This window comes from Ochotona princeps, chromosome 13, assembly GCF_030435755.1.
Source record: "Ochotona princeps isolate mOchPri1 chromosome 13, mOchPri1.hap1, whole genome shotgun sequence".
NCBI lineage: Eukaryota > Metazoa > Chordata > Mammalia > Lagomorpha > Ochotonidae > Ochotona > Ochotona princeps.
Genome location: NC_080844.1, coordinates 8232198 through 8249413, shown reverse-complemented (window position 1 = coordinate 8249413; position 17216 = coordinate 8232198). Strand labels below are relative to the sequence as shown.

Below are 17216 nucleotides of genomic sequence, written 5' to 3'. Positions count from 1 at the left end.
AAGGCTGCTCCATGTCCAAGTCAGGCCCACACCCAGGAGTGCAGCAAGCCCCTCAGCAGCAGCTGGGCTGCCCTGGGATGAGGGGATGAGGGGTTGGGTGCCCATCAGCCATCGCCAAGGTGTGATCTGAGGACTCAGCAAATCCAGCACCTGCCCTGCAGTACTCAGTGCTGGGAGTGTGCACCTGCCCATGAACAGGACACCATCACATCCTTCCCGGGTGTGTCCCCCTTGTTCACCTTCCTCCCCGGTGCACTGCTCACCCAAATGTCAGCCCCAGATGTCAGCTCCCAAATGTCAGCTCCCCTCCATATCCTTCGTCTGACAGCTGAGACCATGACCACCCACTCTGGACATTTTTCCTCCAGATTCTATCTTATTGAGGAGCCAGAACCTCGCCCCCACTACTTAATCCTGGTCCTGAGGTGAGCCAGAAAGACACACCCTGAAGCAGCTCGAGGTTCTGTCCCTCCTGGTGACCTGAGCCCAGCACCCCAGCTACAGGGCTTCTCTTACCCTGGACAACTGGGTGAACAGCCTCAAAATAGGTCCTGTACTGCAGTCACCACTCTCCTCCCAGCACAGCCAGAGCTCACCTGCAAGCCCCACCCTCCCCATATGTGCTGGCTGTCCCTCAGGCTTAACCCATCAGCGGGATGTTAGCATGGCCACAAACACCCAGGATGAGTGTTTATCTGCCAGGCCTATACCCCAACCCTGTGGACTCTGCACTGGAATGCAGATGCCCAGGCTATGGGCCCTGGGAACAGAGCTGGACCTTCAGACTGCCCACTGTCCTCAACACAAACAGGCCTCTGAGTGCCCAGCTGCTGCCACATGTCCAGCTTGATCCTTGCCTGAGTCCTGAGTCATTCACTGGGTGTCCCTGATCTGCTCCAATGCTGACCAGAGCCTGTACTGTGACTGCAGCGTGGGCCCAGGTAGGGACCTGGGGACAGGTGTTCAGCCTCAAGGCAGGGCACACTGAGATGGTTCCCTGGCCTGGAAGGAGCAGGGCTGCGAATGACTCACTGTAAAAATCCAAGCCTGTCTAGGAAGAGGCGGCCGCTGTCATCATCCTCTTCTTCAGGCTCAAATAGAGCCGCACCTCGGCGGCCCTGCAGCCAAGAGGGAACAGGGGTGAGAAACCAGGGTGCTCAGAGCCCCTCAGAGCTGAACCACTCTCCTCTGTGCCCACAGAGAGGCTGGTCATGCACTCACAGCCACACACTTCAGGCAGGGACCCACCTCCTCTGCCCAGCTCCCTGGCCGTACCTGCTCATATTTGGCAATTGTCGCTGCTCGCTCACGGTCCCATCGGGCCCTCACAGCAACCATGTCCAATCTGGAAGACAAATGTCCAAATGTGACCCAGCACAGGGAGCTCACGGGGACCACTGCCTCACCTCTGTCCCCATGATCACTGAGGGGACAGATCCACAACCATACATGCAGGCCCATGGTGGCCAGGACTCAAGATGATGACTTGTTCAGGGCATGCAGACAGAGGGAATGTGGGACAGCAACAGCCACCCTATAGCCCCATCTGCCAGAGGAGGGACACTTGTCCTCTGCATAGTGTCCAATTGTCCACAGGGAGAGCCACAACTCAGGTCAGGGGTCTCCCTGCCCCACTCCCACATCTCCAGGGATCTCAGAGCAGTGTCCTCTGCTCCAACCTGACATAAGTGCTGTCCGTAGGATGGACTCTGGAGCCCATGTCCCACACAGACACACACTAACACACAGCCCAGTTATGGAAAGTGACAATTGTATATAAGCCCTCCTCACAGGTCTCCACCGAGGGCTTATGGCTATCATCCATGCAAACAGACAGCTGAGATCAGTGCTGTCCCCCTGGTAGTGATGGTCCCCATGCCACAGCGCACACAGAGCCCATGTCCCACTCACCTCCATCGCGAACCCATCTGCATCCTTCAGCTGTGCTCCAGCCTTCGCTACCAACAGCAGTTCAGTAGCTCAGTTGATGCACTACTGGCCAGACTGCCTCATGTCCCGGTTTAAAATTCCCAGTGGCTGTGATGTCATGGCATTCTGACAGCCAATCACGGGGCAGCATCTGGCATGCGGGCCAAGGTTCTAAGCCATGGCTTCACTAACTGCCACTAGAGGTGAGCAAGTGGCCTCCACAGGCCTGGCGAAGAGAGAAGGCTGTGGCTGGGGTCCCATGGACCCAGGCGTGCCAGTGCCCTGCACCACCTGCTCAGACCCCACATGCCAGGAAACCTGCACCTCCTGCTCTTCTTCCTCTTCCCCCTGTCATTACATTACACTACAAGTGTCAAAGCATCTTGATTTACATAATTTTTAGCACTGATTTGAAAGCACAGTTCTAGAAAGAAAGGGAATGAGAAAGAACACAGAAAAGATCTTTTCCATGTGTCAGTTACCTCCCCAGAGGACGACAACAGGCAGGTCTGGGCCAGGCTGAGGTCAGGAGCCAGGAGCTTCAGCTGAGTCTCCCACAAGGGCGTAGATCCACAGCACTTGGGCCATCTTCTCCTCTTGCCCAGGCACATTAGCAGGGAGCTGAGTCAGGAGTGTGGCAGCTGGAGTCCAACCACTGCCCACATGGCATGTCTGTAGCACAGGCTTCTTTCTTCTGAACCAAGTCAGCACCGGGTAATCTACACAGGCCTGTCCATATGATATGGTCTAGGCATTCAGTTAGGTAGGAGTCGTGAGTCTGGAAGCCACATTTCCCCCACCAGGGTGATAGTTTTCACCCACCATGAGTCAATTTGTCAGTTAGTGTGTACCCATCATTACCTGGGCCTGGGGTGAGGTGGGAAGGGGGGCAGGATTGCACTGTGATTGGCCACTCCTGCTTTTCTCTCTCTCCAGCTCCCTCTCCCCTGCTCTGTCTTGTTTCCTGCAGCAAAACGAAACAAAGTAGCAATGTCTTTCCCTTAGGACACAATGTATCAATTTCTCCTTTACCTGCTTTTCTTTGTTTCTGTTTCTCATCTTCCAAACAAATTTCGCCACTTGTTTATGCCATGTACAAGCTGCTGTGCTAAGACAAAGCCCACTATCACACCTCCAATGCCAGCTGGCTCCCCTGCTTTGTTCCTGCCTCTCCTTGGGCTGCTGCGTTAGCTGTTGGGCCCAGGAGGTCCCCTGGGATGGAGGTGAGTAGCCACATAGCATGGATTGTATAGGTCCCCAAGCTGGCCTTGCCCAGACTGTCCAGAGTGGGGAGCAGGACCCTGTCCTGGTCAATGACTAGGGCTTTAGGGACAAAGCACAGTGGACTTCCCAGCAGCAGCCCCTGATGCAGTCACATTGTTCTGACACCAGGCTGCTGCTGACAAGGCACAGCTCGTGGGGTCAGGAGCAGCCACAGGCTCACCCCTGCCCACAGTACTAACTGACAGGCTGCTCAGCCCTGTGGGATGCAGGTGTCACTGTCAGCAGTGGCTCAGCCCTCCCAGCACATGGACTGGTCGTGCTCACCCTTGGCTCTTTCAGAGCCCAGAAACCCAGGTTTCCTGTGCTTCCTTAGTATCACCATGTTGCTGCCTGTCCTTCCCTCAGTCCCAGCTTATGCTGGCAGGTACTGCAACCTAGGCGAGACCAGTCATCACCTATCCCCAACCTCATGTGGGTGAAGTGGCAGGTGTTGCAGCCCAACCCTGCTTGGCCTGCAGTGCATCCTAGCTCTTAAACCTGCTAGCAGGTGCTGTGCAGTGGCCCAGGTCAGCTGCAGGCCTGGCCCATATGTATTCTATTGGCTACTGTAGCTAACCTGGTCTGGGCTGTCCCCAGCCTTGGCTCTTGTGCTCAGTAGCAGGACCCGTTACATAACAGGGTAGTTCCCCATGTTTCCCCTTCAGATCAGCTCCAGGTGCTGTATCTTGCATGCTTTTGTGTCCTTGCCAGTCTGAGTTGGCCGACCCCCAGCCCTGGCACTAACGTGTTGATACCTCAGCCTATTTTGACTTGGCTGCACGTATTACAGCTTTCATTGGTAGATGCTACAACAGGTGCTGGTGTTTAATACAGTATGGCTTTCTCATAGAGCCATCCCACATGCATGCTGAGTAGTGCTTCAGCCACGTTCATTTGTTCCAAACTGAACCCTAGGTCATATGTTTGCCAGTCAGAATTGTGGTGAAGTATGGGAGCCCTCTTAATTCCCCACCAGGCTTGCTCCCAACCCAGAACTTGCACATGGTGGTGGTGCTCCAATCCAGCCTGGCTTGCCTTCCCCTGCCCGAACCAGTCTCTGCACCTATCAGCAGATGTTATAGCTTGGCCTTGCTTATCTATTCCGAGTTCCATCTCTGGCCAGTGGGTACTACAGCTTAGCCCTGAAGAGTATAGCCCCACTTCTTTTTTTTTTTTTTTTTTAAAGATTTATTATTATTGGAAAGCCGGATATACAGAGAGGAGGAGAGACAGGAAGATCTTCCATCCGATGTTTCACTCCCTAAGAGAGCCGCAATGGGCTGGTGCGCGCCGATCCGATGCCAGGAACCAGGAACCTCTTCCGGGTCTCCCACGTGGGTGCAGGGTCCCAAAGCTTTGGGTCGTCCTCGACTGCTTTCCCAGGCCACAAGCAGGGAGCTGGATGGGAAGTGGAGCTGCCGGGATTAGAACCGGCACCCACATGGGATCCCGGCACGTTCAAGGCGAGGACTTTAGCCTCTAGGCTACGCCACTGGGCCCAGGCTGTGTTCTTCACAGATGGTACTCAAGACAGGGTTGTTTGTAAAATCCATTGTCGAGCTCAGCCACGCTCATGGCATCCTGGGATGCATTCTCCCGTGGCTCTCACCAGATGCCAAACCCATTCTGGAACTGAGCCAAAACCAGCTCTTACCCTCATCTGCATTGTTTCATGCATTTCAACGAAAAGTTGATGAGTACAACCCACTGTTTCCATCTATTTGTTTTCAACCAATTTGTCTTTATATAAAAAAAGAGTGCTTTGTAAGTGGTAATGGCTGGATTCTTAAATCAATCCACTCTGCCAATCCTTTGTTACTGTTAAGCCTGCTGCTGCAAGAACTTATGCTATGGTGCCACCTGACTTCTACATTCACACATTCATATCTACACATCTGCTCCTTGATTCTTCTAATACTGATTTCTTTTGGGCTTTGTTACCTCTAGGGTGTATTTCCATCCTCTTAATTCTATTTTTTTTTATTTATTTGATTTTTATTGGAAAGTCAGATATACAGAGAGGAAGATTTTCTGTTGGATGAGACACTTCCCAAGTGGCCACAAAGGCCAGAGCTGAGCCAATACGAAGCCAGGAGCTTCTTCCGGGTCTCCCATGCGGGTGCAGGGTCCCAAGGCTTTGGGCCATCCTCAACTGTTTTCCCAGGCCACAAGCAGGGAGCTGGATGGGAAGCAGGGCCGCTGTGATTAGAACTAGCGCCCCTATGGGATGCCGGCACGTGCCAGGTGAGGACTTCAACAGCCAGGCTACCATGCTGGGTCCCCTTTTCTGTTTCAAGATCTCATTTTCTTAGTAGTTCTCAGAAAGACTTCAACATGCTGAGTTATGACAACCTAGTTTGAACATGACTGACTTTGCTTTGACAGCACACATTAACTGCTTTAACCCTCCCCAGTAACCCTCATTTGTTATGTCACAAATTAACATATATAGCTGCCATGCATTATCGTTTACAACATAAGAGGAAAAAAGCTGAAACACAGTAATGCTGTTATCTGCACCAGTGTTCTTTGCTCGTTTTTTCATATAGCTGAGTGGTGTCCTTTCCATTAATCCTGAACCGCTGCTTTATTATTCCTTCTATCACAAAGACACTAATGATAAACCCTTTGTCTTCTACAATTTGGGAATGTCTTACTTTCTCCATTCTTTTATGGATAATCTTGAAAGAAAGAATTCTTAGTTGGTTGCTTCTTTCAATACTTTCAGGTATCTCATTCCACTGTCTTCTGGTCAAAATAGTTCAAAATAATTTTCTTTCTTTATTTAAACAGGAGGTGGGTGGATAAGAGAGAAATACCAAACAGAGAGGGACCAATGAATGAAATAGTGAGAAAGCATCAAGCACAAACTAGTAAGCCTATACCAAGGCCAGGTATCAAGAATATCATGAATTATTCAAGAATGAAGGATGGCCCAGCACGATGGCTCAGTAGCTAAATCCTTGCCTTGCAAATGTTGAGATCCCATACAGGTGACTCAGGTTCTTCCTGGCTGTTCCACTTTCCATGCAGCTCCCTGCTTGTGGCCTGGGAAAGCAGTTGAGGACGGCCCAAAGCCTTGGGGCCCTGCACCTGCGTGGGAGACCTGGAAGAAGCTCCTGGCTTCAGGTCAGCTCAGCTCCAGCTGTTGTTGTCACTTGGAGGGAACCAATGGACAGAAGAGCTGTTGGTCTCTCCTCTCTATTAATCCGCCTTTCCAATAAAAAGAAACAAATAAATATGACTGAAGGAGACTTGTGACAAATAACTTTTATATTGCTGGCCTTGGTGACTATAATAAACATTTAATACATAATAACCTAGTTCATATTAATGCCAACTAAACTTCGATGGTATTCCAAAGTTTATTCCCAAGTAGCTATCCCATACCCACCCCTTTCTGTTTATTATGCTCACACACATTACATCTTTTACACTTATCGGTATACTCATCTTTACCTGTTGTTTGTTCTTTATGTGGATGTGAGTCAGTGTCCCTTCAAGCCTGAAGGACTGAACTTCTTGTAGAGCAGGACAGGTCAGTTAGTGAATTCTCCCTTTGTGTTGATCTGGGAAATAGTTTCTTTACACTTTTCCATTTAATGTGTTTCCAGCCATGCAGAGGTACAAACCCACTGCTCTCAAAGTTAGCTGTCACGAGGGAACTATGTAAACTTGAAATTCCAGGGAGCAGGACCTGAAGCCAGGAGCACATTTTTAGCTTGATGTTTCATCTGTTAGAACACTTAAGTTTGGAATTTTTGTACTGCTTTCTGCCAACACACTATAGTTCTGTACCTAGAATGCAGTGAAGGGCTTACCAGGGGCATGGGTCACAGAGCTTTCTAGCTGACTGAAAGCATGCTCTTGAAATCGGGCAGCTAAGCAACTGGTGAAATCAGAAGTAGAACCCAGTTCCGCTGAGGAGAGTCAGTATTTTGTCTTAAATAGCTGTTATGTTCTGCAGCTCAATTAATCCAACAAGATGCCCTCCGTTCATTCATGATACAGTGCAAGGAAATGTTATATGGGTGGTTGTCATAAGAAAACACAGTAAAGAAACACAAGTTTTGGAAAAGGTAGACTTTTAATAACTGCTTTTTATCACAGGTTAAGTCATGCAGGTAAAAAGTAGTTAGAAATTTCTGAAAGGGTCTTACATTATTAAAAAAAAAAGCATTCATTCTTACATAAATAATGTCTAGTACTTCACTGGGACACTACTGTTCAAAAGGCCCTGTCCAGCTAACTCCCCACACAACCCTGAGCCCCCGCTGCTGGCTGCCCCCTCTTGCAGAAACCGGGTGTAGCAGGCGAAGCCTTTTCCTAGGAAGGTGCAGAGGCAGGCTCAGCTGCAGCCGCTGGCGGACCCTGAACAAGAACCTAAGTGGTTGCTTTCTGGTGCACTCTACTTGAAGTACTGTCCAATTAGTCAACATAATGGAGCTTCAAAGGGAGAAACAATTAATTCACACGATGAGGCAGTCACTAGAATCTTTGGACTAAATGTTATAATAATAGTTAGTAAATCCCAACAGCCTTAAAAATAGCCTCTATCATGGGCAGGGCTGAAGAGGGCTCTCCATCAGGCCTTTTGTTTTGCTGGACAACACATGATTGATAAGCTATAAATGATAATTGTTTAACGTTATAAAAATACTAGCTTTTTTCATGTATCATGTTTATAGGTATTCACTGCTTGAGTTGAACTTAGACTTGTTAAGTGATTAAAGGCAATTTTATTACAGCAGCATGTACTTATATTTTATCCTAGGAGAATAAAATGCATAAGGAGAAACAGCTTTTATTTTTGTTTGCAACTTGTAAAATTGAGTTATTTTGCTGATGTGAAATACCAATAACTCATTGAGGACCATGACATCTGAAAATGCCTCATAGCTACTTAATGTGTCAAAGTGACAGCCTGTCCTGGATTTGTCCCAAGCAAAAGCAGCAAGCAGCCGACTACTGCTGATTATCTTGTCTTCTCTGGCAACAGACAGCCAGTGCTGGGAAGAGCCACTGGAGCAGGGCAGCTCATAGCAGATGGAAGAAGCTTCCTACTTAAAGGGAAATGCCTACTAGGCTCTCAGACACACGCCATTTCTGTATCTATGCTCGTCAGCTGCTATGTGATCCCCTAACCTTGATTTGCTTCTTCCAGGGGGGCTGATTTGGATTGACGTGTTGAGAGTGGTGGCCATTACCTAACGAGTCATGAGAGAAAGGGATTTTGTGGTTACATGTAAACTTGTGATAGATCTGCAGAAGTTACAGGTGGGAAGGGTGAGGGGCTCAGCCACTATCCATCTAGGTGAAGGTCACGCCGGCCTCATTGTACACTTTGAAGACTTTCTCAATAGCGTTGACATAGGCAGCTGTTCTCAGGTCCAACCCCAGGTTATACTTCATGGCTGTACGCATAATTTGCTGCAATGAAGAATACATGGTGAGGACAACCCAGCTCAAGGAGGTTTCTGTCGGCAAACGTTTCACAGCAGCCAAAGACAAACTATCTGAGGTGGGAGAACCATCACTAACCAAGAAGGACCAATTTGTTTGAAGAATACAAATCGTAACTGTTTTAGGCAGCAGTAGGAAGCTATCCTTTATCATTTAGATGTGAGTGGTTTAAGAGATATCCCGTTATCTGCAATAAATTCACTTGATGCTTTGTGACTGTTTAAAAGAACTAAGAAAGGGATAATGCAAATACTATACAGTGGAGATGGCTATGTAACTTGGAGAATAAGCTAATGGCTAGAGAACTACGTTCCTTGAAGGGATGACTCCATGGTATAACATCTCTACTCCACAAAGGATCAGCAGCACGAGGAAGCACCACTCTCTTTATCAACAATCTATTGGCGATATTTTAACTTATACCAAGTGAATGGAAATGGATCTTAAGAAGACATGGAAAACTAGATCGAAAATTTACTTAAGGTCTTGAAATAGTGCCCAAATGGTCTAAGACATTTCTCCTTCTATCAAAGACTATAGTAAGGCAGCTTCCTAGAGCTGCATGAGGTGTGCAAAGAGGCAAACAGCACCTGCATACATACCCTGGCAGAACGCTCCATGGTGTAGGCCAGGCCAGAGTGCACAATGTCTTTCTCAGATGCTCCCTGTCAGGGAAGAATACACATAAGATCCTTAAGTTAATATGTGGCCAGGCAGAACTGTTGTGTCCTCCAGTAAAGATATATATAGCTTCCATACAATAAGGAAGTTGCATTTTAACTACTACTTAGTTTCAGTTATGCTGACAACACACAATCATGAAATAAGAGCACAGTAAAACAATGAACACAGAAAGGTATGGCCCAAGAACCAAGAGGCCACGCTGTGAGATCAACAACATTCATTTGCAGGCTCTACAGCAGCAGGTTACACGAGTTATGTCACAGAGCATGTGCCTCATTCACCAGGTGAGCAGAAACCTCAGCCAGGGCATAGGGCTGACAGCAGCTCTGGGCCTCACAGCAGAGTCGGGGGGAACTGCTCTCTGAGGTGCCAGCAAATTATATGGGTGCCGGTTCAAGTCCTGGCTGCTCGGCTCCTGATCCAGCTCCCTGCAAGCGTACCTGGGAAAGCAGTGGAAGATGGCCCAAATAGTTGGGTAACTGCCACCCGCCACCCATGTGGAAGATCTAGAAGAAGTTCTTGGCTTTAGCCTAGCCTGGCACTGGCTGTTGTGGCCATTTTGAGTTCATAAGTAAATGCAGATCTGTCTGTTACACTTTCAACTAAATCAATCTTTTAAAAACAAAACAAACAGATGGATCTTAGCATCTCTTTAATTCTATCAGGAGAACAATAAGCACAGAAGTTGGTCAAGTTATAGTTACTTGCTTTGTTCTGCTTTTTTTTCTTTTTAAAGATTTATTTTTTTTATTACAAAGTCAGATATACAGAGAGGAGGAGAGACAGAGAGGAAGATCTTCCGTCCGATGATTCACTCCCCAAGTGAGCCGCAACGGGCCGGTGCGCGCTGATCCGAAGCCAGGAACCAGGAACCTCTTCCGGGTCTCCCACGCGGGTGCAGGGTCCCAAAGCATTGGACCGTCCTCAACTGCTTTCCCAGGCCACAAGCAGGGAGCTGGATGGGAAGTGGAGCTGCCGGGATTAGAACCGGTGCCCATATGGGATCCCGGCACTTTCAAGGCGAGGACTTAAGCCGCTAGGCCATGCCACCGGGCCCACTTTGTTCTACTTTTAATGGGGTTGTAATGCAGGGTCTCCCACCATCAAGTCAAATTATCTCTTTCTTATGTCTATTGATAGTTTCAATAAATTCCTAAATGTTACTTGGAAAAAATAAAGAAAATATCACTACTCTTAATGTGACATCTATAGCTACAGAGCACAAATCCTGCTCTGTTCACAAAACTTAAAGTGACTTAAGGGGACAGACATTTAGGGTGGTGGTTATAATGCTAACAGGGACACCTTACATCCCATATAGGGATTCCCAGGGTTCAAATTCTGGCCCGATGCCTCATTCCAGCTGCCCACCCCGGAAGGGAACAGGTGATAGCTCAAGCAGTAAGGTCCTCGTCATCCTTGTGTGAGACCTGGATTGAGTTTCTGGCTCCTGGCTTTGGTCTGGCCAAGCCTCAGTGGATGCAGATGAGATCTCTGCCTGCTGCTTCTCTCTCGAATGAAGTGAAAAGGTATCTGTGATGATGAACCATCCGATTCATACTGGGTTCATTCTGGAAAGTCTTAAAATAAGCACTTGTTTTGCTCTATTAAGCTAGGAAAACAAACCCGCTTTGCAGGCAGAATGGTGCTGCATTTATTCACAGCAACTGAGTACCTATGAGGTGCCTGGTAGTGGCCATCACAGCAGGAAACAGCCTCATCAGTGCCCTCAGTTCTCAGGGAGTTTCTACAGTATGCAAGGACTGGAAATCCTGAAGCAAAGTTTCCAATGCAGAGAAAGAAGTGGCTCAGGCACCAAAGCTTGGCAGTGATGAGGATGGACAGAAGCAAAGGATAAAGAAGAAATGGCAAGTGAGCAAGGAAGAGAATCAGGAGAATATGGAGTCCTAAGAGAAGACACTCTTTCTGGATCACTTGTGACAAGAGCAGCTGATACGCTAAGGCGAGGACTGGAAAGCAACTACTGGATCTGGCAGACAATGTTGTCACAGTTATCTTGACAGTTTTGGTACAGTGGGTTGAAGAACTGGCAATGGGTGTTGTGCAATAAGCTATGTGTGCATACTGGAGTGCCTGATTTGGGTCCCTGTCACTTCTGATCCAGATTTCTGCTAATATGCCCGAGAGCCTGATGATGGCTCATGTACGTGAGCTCCTGGCACTACAAGGGAGACCTGGAAGGAACTGTCAGCTCCTGGCTTCAGTCTGGACTGGTTCAAGCTCTTGTGGCCACTTACGGAATGAACCAGCATATTGAGGATCTGTGTCACCCTGCCTTGCAAACAATTTTTTTAAGGTCTATGTATTTTCAATGCAGAGAGAGGAAGAGACACAGAGAAGTCTTCCACCCACTGACTCATTCCCTAAAGGCTGCAATGGAAGAGGCAGGATCAGGCCAGGCTGAAGTCAGGAGCTTCTCCCAGGTCTCTGATATGAGTGCATGGGCCCAAGCACCAGGCCTTCTTCTGCTGTTTTCCCCAGGCTCATTAGCAGGGAGCTGGATCAGAAGCAGAATGGCTGGGATATGAACCAGTGCCTGTCAGCATCATACATGGCAACCTCACTCCCTATGCCACAAAACCGGCTCCTAATATGTAAATTGAAGACTTGGAGACAGAATATAGTACTTTCAAGGAAATTTATGGTGCAGAAAAAATGGCAGCAAGCAGAAGAAGTGGGGTGAAGGATGGCTCAGTAACAGGCAGGGTGATGTGGGCAGAGGCGAGCTTACTAGAACAACAGCTGGGGGCTGAACACAGCTGTCTGAGGCCCAGAGCAAGAAACGGAATAGGGTGGGAGCCAGAGCTGGGAGAGGAGGCCCAGGGGAAGACTCCAGAAGCTCGGAAGATGTGCGAGTTGTCCTGCTGAAGCAGCTGCCTCTGCATGCAGACCCCAGGTCAGACAGTGCTATGCAGGTAGTGACCCCTCAGGGGAGGGGAGATGGACGGAGGATGGAAATGGCAGCACAGGACCCAGCTGCATGGAAAAACATGGAAGGAGCAGGAAGCTGGTCGTCATCAGGGCTTGCTCTGGCATTTACACGGGGATGCGAGAAACATGAGACTAGCGAGTGACTTTAGTGATGGAGCATGGAATTGCAAGTCAAATAGAGAAACAAAAACAGAAAGGGGGTGGAGGACACTGGGACAATGGGAGGGGACCAAAGAGGCGGGTACTGGTAGGGTCCAGGTAGTGCTTAGGAGGACCTACTTAGAGGAAAGAGCTGGGAAAAATAGGGTGTATGTTTTTAATTTTTTTTCAACTGCTATATATCAAAGTCTAAAATCAGGAGCAATGATATAAAACATTTGAGAAAATTATTGTAAAAGCAGAGTCTTTTGCAAAGAACAAAGTCACTCACAGCTCTGTCCTTCTAAGCAGCTGCTGCATGCCGGGCAAATGCTGTGCAGCAGTATAAACGGAGGAGCCAGCAGTTCCTCCGACATCAAGAGCAATAATGAGCCCGTCCAGAGCTCCGGGGTCACCATGGATGAAGCATGAGATGACGCTAGGAGGAGGTTACAGCAGCAGGGAGAGGCTGGAGCATGCCATACAGAATGACCAGCCCTAAGAGACGTGGCTCAGGGAGGAAGGATGGTTACTGGGGAAACAGTGTGTGCTCAGAGTGGCAAATGCAGGCCTGCTCCAAAACAAAGCTCTCAACTTTTCCCATGTTACGGTCTCATCTACAATGGTTTCCCATGACAAAACAAGCAGATTTCAAAAAGCAGATGGAAATGTGTAAGTAAAAGTTAATTTGGGGGTAAAAATTTTCCATAATATACCACTTTTCATGAACTTCTTAAAGATCTCTCATTCTGTAGGACACTGCATTTCCTTTTCTTTTTTATAAGATTTATTTATTTTTATTGGAAAGTGTGATACACCGAGAGGAGGAGAGACAGAGAGGAAGATCTTCTGTCCACTGATTCACTCCCCAAGTGGTCACAATGGCCAGAGCTGAGCCAATCTGAAGCCAGGAGCTTCTTCTGGGTCTCCCATGTGGATGCAGGGTCCCAAGGTTTTGCGCCACAAGCAGGGAGATGGATGGGCAGTGGGGCCACCGGGACACGAACTGGCACCTATATGGGATCCTGGTGCATGCAAGGTGAGGACTTTAGCTACTAGGCTACTGCACCAGGCCCAGGACATTGCATTTCTGTTTCCCTGTCATTGGGCTATTAAATCCAACCTCACTGAAAAGCTGACTGCAAACAGTTCCAATGACCTGAGCTGCAATGAATCATTCTCCTTTTCAATTACTTTCTCAGGATAAATCTCCGCAGGGGAGGTCTGCGTGCACCAAAGGACAGGAGCACTTTAATAATCTTCACATTTGCCAGATCTACACCAATCTGCACTGTCATTACAACTGCTTGCCAGAGCCACCAGCTTGTTTTTGCTCATTTACCGCATTGAAGAAGTCTTTATTTTTTAACTCAATAGTGAGCATAAATTCTTCTCCAGGTGCACGCACTATGACTTAACTGTTCACACTGCTCCATTTACTGATGAAAGCTCTTGTGATGGGTGCCCATTATAAAAACATCCTGTTAACAGTTAACTGAAAAACAAAAAACCAAAAAAACAAAAAAACCACTTCCAACTTTTTTCAGCTCTGACTTCTGGCTAGACAGCATTTTCAAATTTTCACATGGTTAAGTCTTAAGTTTACTTTTCAGTTCTTTGACTTCTTTGAAACAAAGGAGCTGGAACATATACTCCCTCATAATTGTTAAAACCACTGTTGAGTCATCTGATTTGCGAAAGTTAGAATTCTTTTTCCTCTTTGTTTTTAAAGATTTATTTTTACTTGAAGCTAGAGTGAGTGAGGGAGGGAGGTGTAAGAGAATTGTTCAATTGCAGTTTTCACTTCCCAAATGGTTACAACAGTCAGACCTGGGGCAGTTTGAAGTCAGGGGCCTGGGACCTCACATGGGTGACAGAGGTCCAAGCAACTGCGACATCATTGGCTGCCTTTTCAGAATGCACTATCAAGGAGCTGGATCAGAAGAGGAGCAATTGGAATTGGTGCTCTAACACAGGATACTGGTGCTGCAAGTAGGGGCTTAACGTACTACACCATACAAGTGGCCCAACTCATTAGAATTCTTAGTCCATACTGGGAACGTCTTACCAATACTGCCACACAGAGCTCAATTAACTTGAATCTTCAATCCCACCCATCCATCCAGCCTTGTCAGGTACTGTGTGCACACTCACCGATATCCTGTCCTGGAACTCTGCTGTGGGGACGATAGGAATAGTTCCACCATGCTTGCCGAATTTTCTTTCTAAACTCTCTTGAACAGACACTAGAAAAAGAGATTAAAGTAAAATATTCCTAGGGGGGGAAAAAGTCGCAACTCCAAACTGTATTCACAAGCCCCAAACTCAAACATGGCTTTAAAAATCTACGAGGGGCTACAAGAGTTAATCAGTGAACACTCAGCAACAATAAATAAATAAAACACTCTGCCAACCTTCTATATAAAAGTGAATTTAGGTCACTGCTTTGTTTCCGTAACACCCAGTACCAGGGTTTTTCTTGGCTCTGTTAAAAGAAACTGCTGAGAGACAAGAAAAGGCAGAGGCTGGACCACTGCAGCAGCTTCTCAGAGTAGGCTCACTATGAAAGCCGAGTACAGAAGCGCACTTGGAGGTCTTGGTCTTATTACAGCCCGAAGAGCAATTGTAGTACTAACTCTGAAGCTTACTCCAGTCTGAGAAACATGCATTCTCATTAGAAGACTCTTGACCCAAGCTACACCTTCTCTCCCAGAGAGAGAACTGAACAGTCAGTGTGTGTCATGTGCTTCACTTTTAACAGTGCGGGACACTTACTAGTGTGCAGATGATGGCCTGAAACCTTGCACCCCAGAATAAAACCATGTATACAGACATACTAGAGAGAGCTAATACATGGGATGACCAAGAAGAGACCAGGGAATTTCTGGCCTAAGCCTCATGAAGTAGAATAATATAACTTTCTGTTTTCAGATGAGATTATCAAAGGGAAGAAGTCCTCTGAAATGCATGCTGCACCCCTTGGCTGCCCAAAGCTTATTCACTGAGAATTATTATTGGAACTCACTGAGCAAATGGTAATTGGAGTCCCTTTCATATTTGAAGGTCAAACGGCCATAGCTGACATGGTTCAGATTCTTCAGCCACTCAAAGTAAGATACTGTCACACCTCCTGCATTTAAGTAGAGATCCTAGATACAAACATGGGACAGGAAGACAAGTAAGTGAGAACATGAAGAGCTTAGTCAACGCCTCAAATGAATGCAAGAACTCGACTTCACTATCAAGCTGAGATGTGCACCGAAGACGCATATTCCCTCTTCCACACCACCTAACCCCTCCCTGAAGGGTGAAGACCCTAGTGTCAATACACTGGTGTCCAGTAACCTTTAGCATGAACTCCATGAGTACTCACTGAAAGACCTCAGCACATGTTGTTCCCATTGCTTTTTAAATAAAATGGGAATAAATTATGTGAACTATGTGAAATGAATTAAGGTCAGGAATCACGTGGGAAGCCTTAGAATTTAAGTTAGCATAATATACTAGCCCATCATACATTTATATAAGCAAACCCATAGCAGGGTAAATGCACACTCCAAAAGCACAGATCCAGAAGGAATGTTCAGATCCAAGTGAACTGACAGATATATTGTTCTACCCTATTGTTCTTAAAAACAAAAGTGAATTTTAGAGTTTGGGAAATGTAATTCTTCCCTTCACTAATTTTTAGCATAAAACAATTATGAAGCTAAGTACATATTAAAATTCCGTAAACATGGACAACTTACTGGGATAACCATAATGTTTCTCTCCAGGAAAATCTTATCAGCTTCGGGAGTCGTTGGCCCATTGGCACCTTCAGCAATGATCTGTAAGAGTCAGGAACATGCAGAAATGGCATTTGTCAGAGTCTACTACCACAACAGAGGTACAGATGGGGGGCAGTGGGCAGTGTAATTCCAGGTATAATAATTCACCTACTCCCCAGTTTCTCTGACTACGGTTTGGAGGTTGCTGATGGTTACACAACTCTCAATATACTGTCTACCTGAAGTGGGTGAAATGTATGGGATTTGAATTACATGCCAATAAAACTTTGCTAAGAAGAAAAATGAAGAAAGGCATTCAGACTCTTTTATGGCCTCTCTAACTTTATTCCATGCTAATCTTCTTGATTCTACATAGCTCTCACCTTGGCTTTGACCCTTGGTGCGTTGGCTTTGGTCAACTGCTTCTCACTGGCAGCAGGGATCAGTATGTCACAGTCAGCCTCCAAAATGCTCCCTTCATAAACCTTAGCCTTGGGGAAGCCCAGGATGGATCCATGTTGCTGTCATTGGTAGAAAATAAGAATAAACGGCTGTAAGAGCTTAACCGTTTGCATCTACTGTTGACAACAGCAAATTGAATTTCTTATTTAAAAAAAAACACACAAAACAATGGACATAATTTAAATAAGGCTGATTTCAATGTTACAAGGTTCATCATGGTCACACTGGTCAGGTATTAAGTAACTTACCAATTTGAAGTCCTCCAGTTCCTTTGGGTCAATACCATCTGGATTGTATATACTCCCATCGGATTCACCAACACCAACACATTTAGCACCAAAACGATGTAAATATCTCATAGAGTGCAGGCCCACATTACCAAACCCCTGTGAAGAACAATTCCGTAAGACATAAAAATTGAAACTCTTAGTCTGGATAGTAAGAATCATATATTAATGCAATTTAAACTGGCATTCTGCTAGGTTAGAAGCAATTCTCAACATCCTTTTGTCAAAAGAAGCCACACACTAAATGGCTTTTAACTAAAACTTCTAT

General features: G+C 46.8%; 1 protein-coding gene and 1 long non-coding RNA gene across 2 annotated transcripts in view; both read right to left on the bottom strand.

Moving 5' to 3' along the window:
- Positions 1 to 948: 948 nt before the first annotated feature.
- On the bottom strand, positions 949 to 2320 carry LOC131481782 (uncharacterized). Its single transcript, XR_009246554.1, has 3 exons — positions 1912 to 2320; positions 1276 to 1345; positions 949 to 1118 (listed from the first exon to the last, which is right to left on the bottom strand). It is a non-coding gene; the product is annotated as an uncharacterized LOC131481782 (long non-coding RNA).
- A 4940-nt stretch (positions 2321 to 7260) lies between these two features.
- The window catches only part of GLUD1 (glutamate dehydrogenase 1), a 40519-nt gene continuing 30563 nt past the window's right edge, over positions 7261 to 17216 (bottom strand). Inside the window, exons 7-13 of the mRNA XM_004583332.3 lie at positions 16910 to 17047; positions 16583 to 16720; positions 16179 to 16259; positions 15455 to 15578; positions 14584 to 14675; positions 9258 to 9320; positions 7261 to 8622 (exon numbers count right to left, since the gene is read on the bottom strand). Of these exons, the coding sequence (XP_004583389.2) occupies positions 8503 to 8622; positions 9258 to 9320; positions 14584 to 14675; positions 15455 to 15578; positions 16179 to 16259; positions 16583 to 16720; positions 16910 to 17047 (756 nt within the window). The 3' untranslated portion in view covers positions 7261 to 8502. The remainder of the gene's footprint in view (positions 8623 to 9257; positions 9321 to 14583; positions 14676 to 15454; positions 15579 to 16178; positions 16260 to 16582; positions 16721 to 16909; positions 17048 to 17216) is intronic.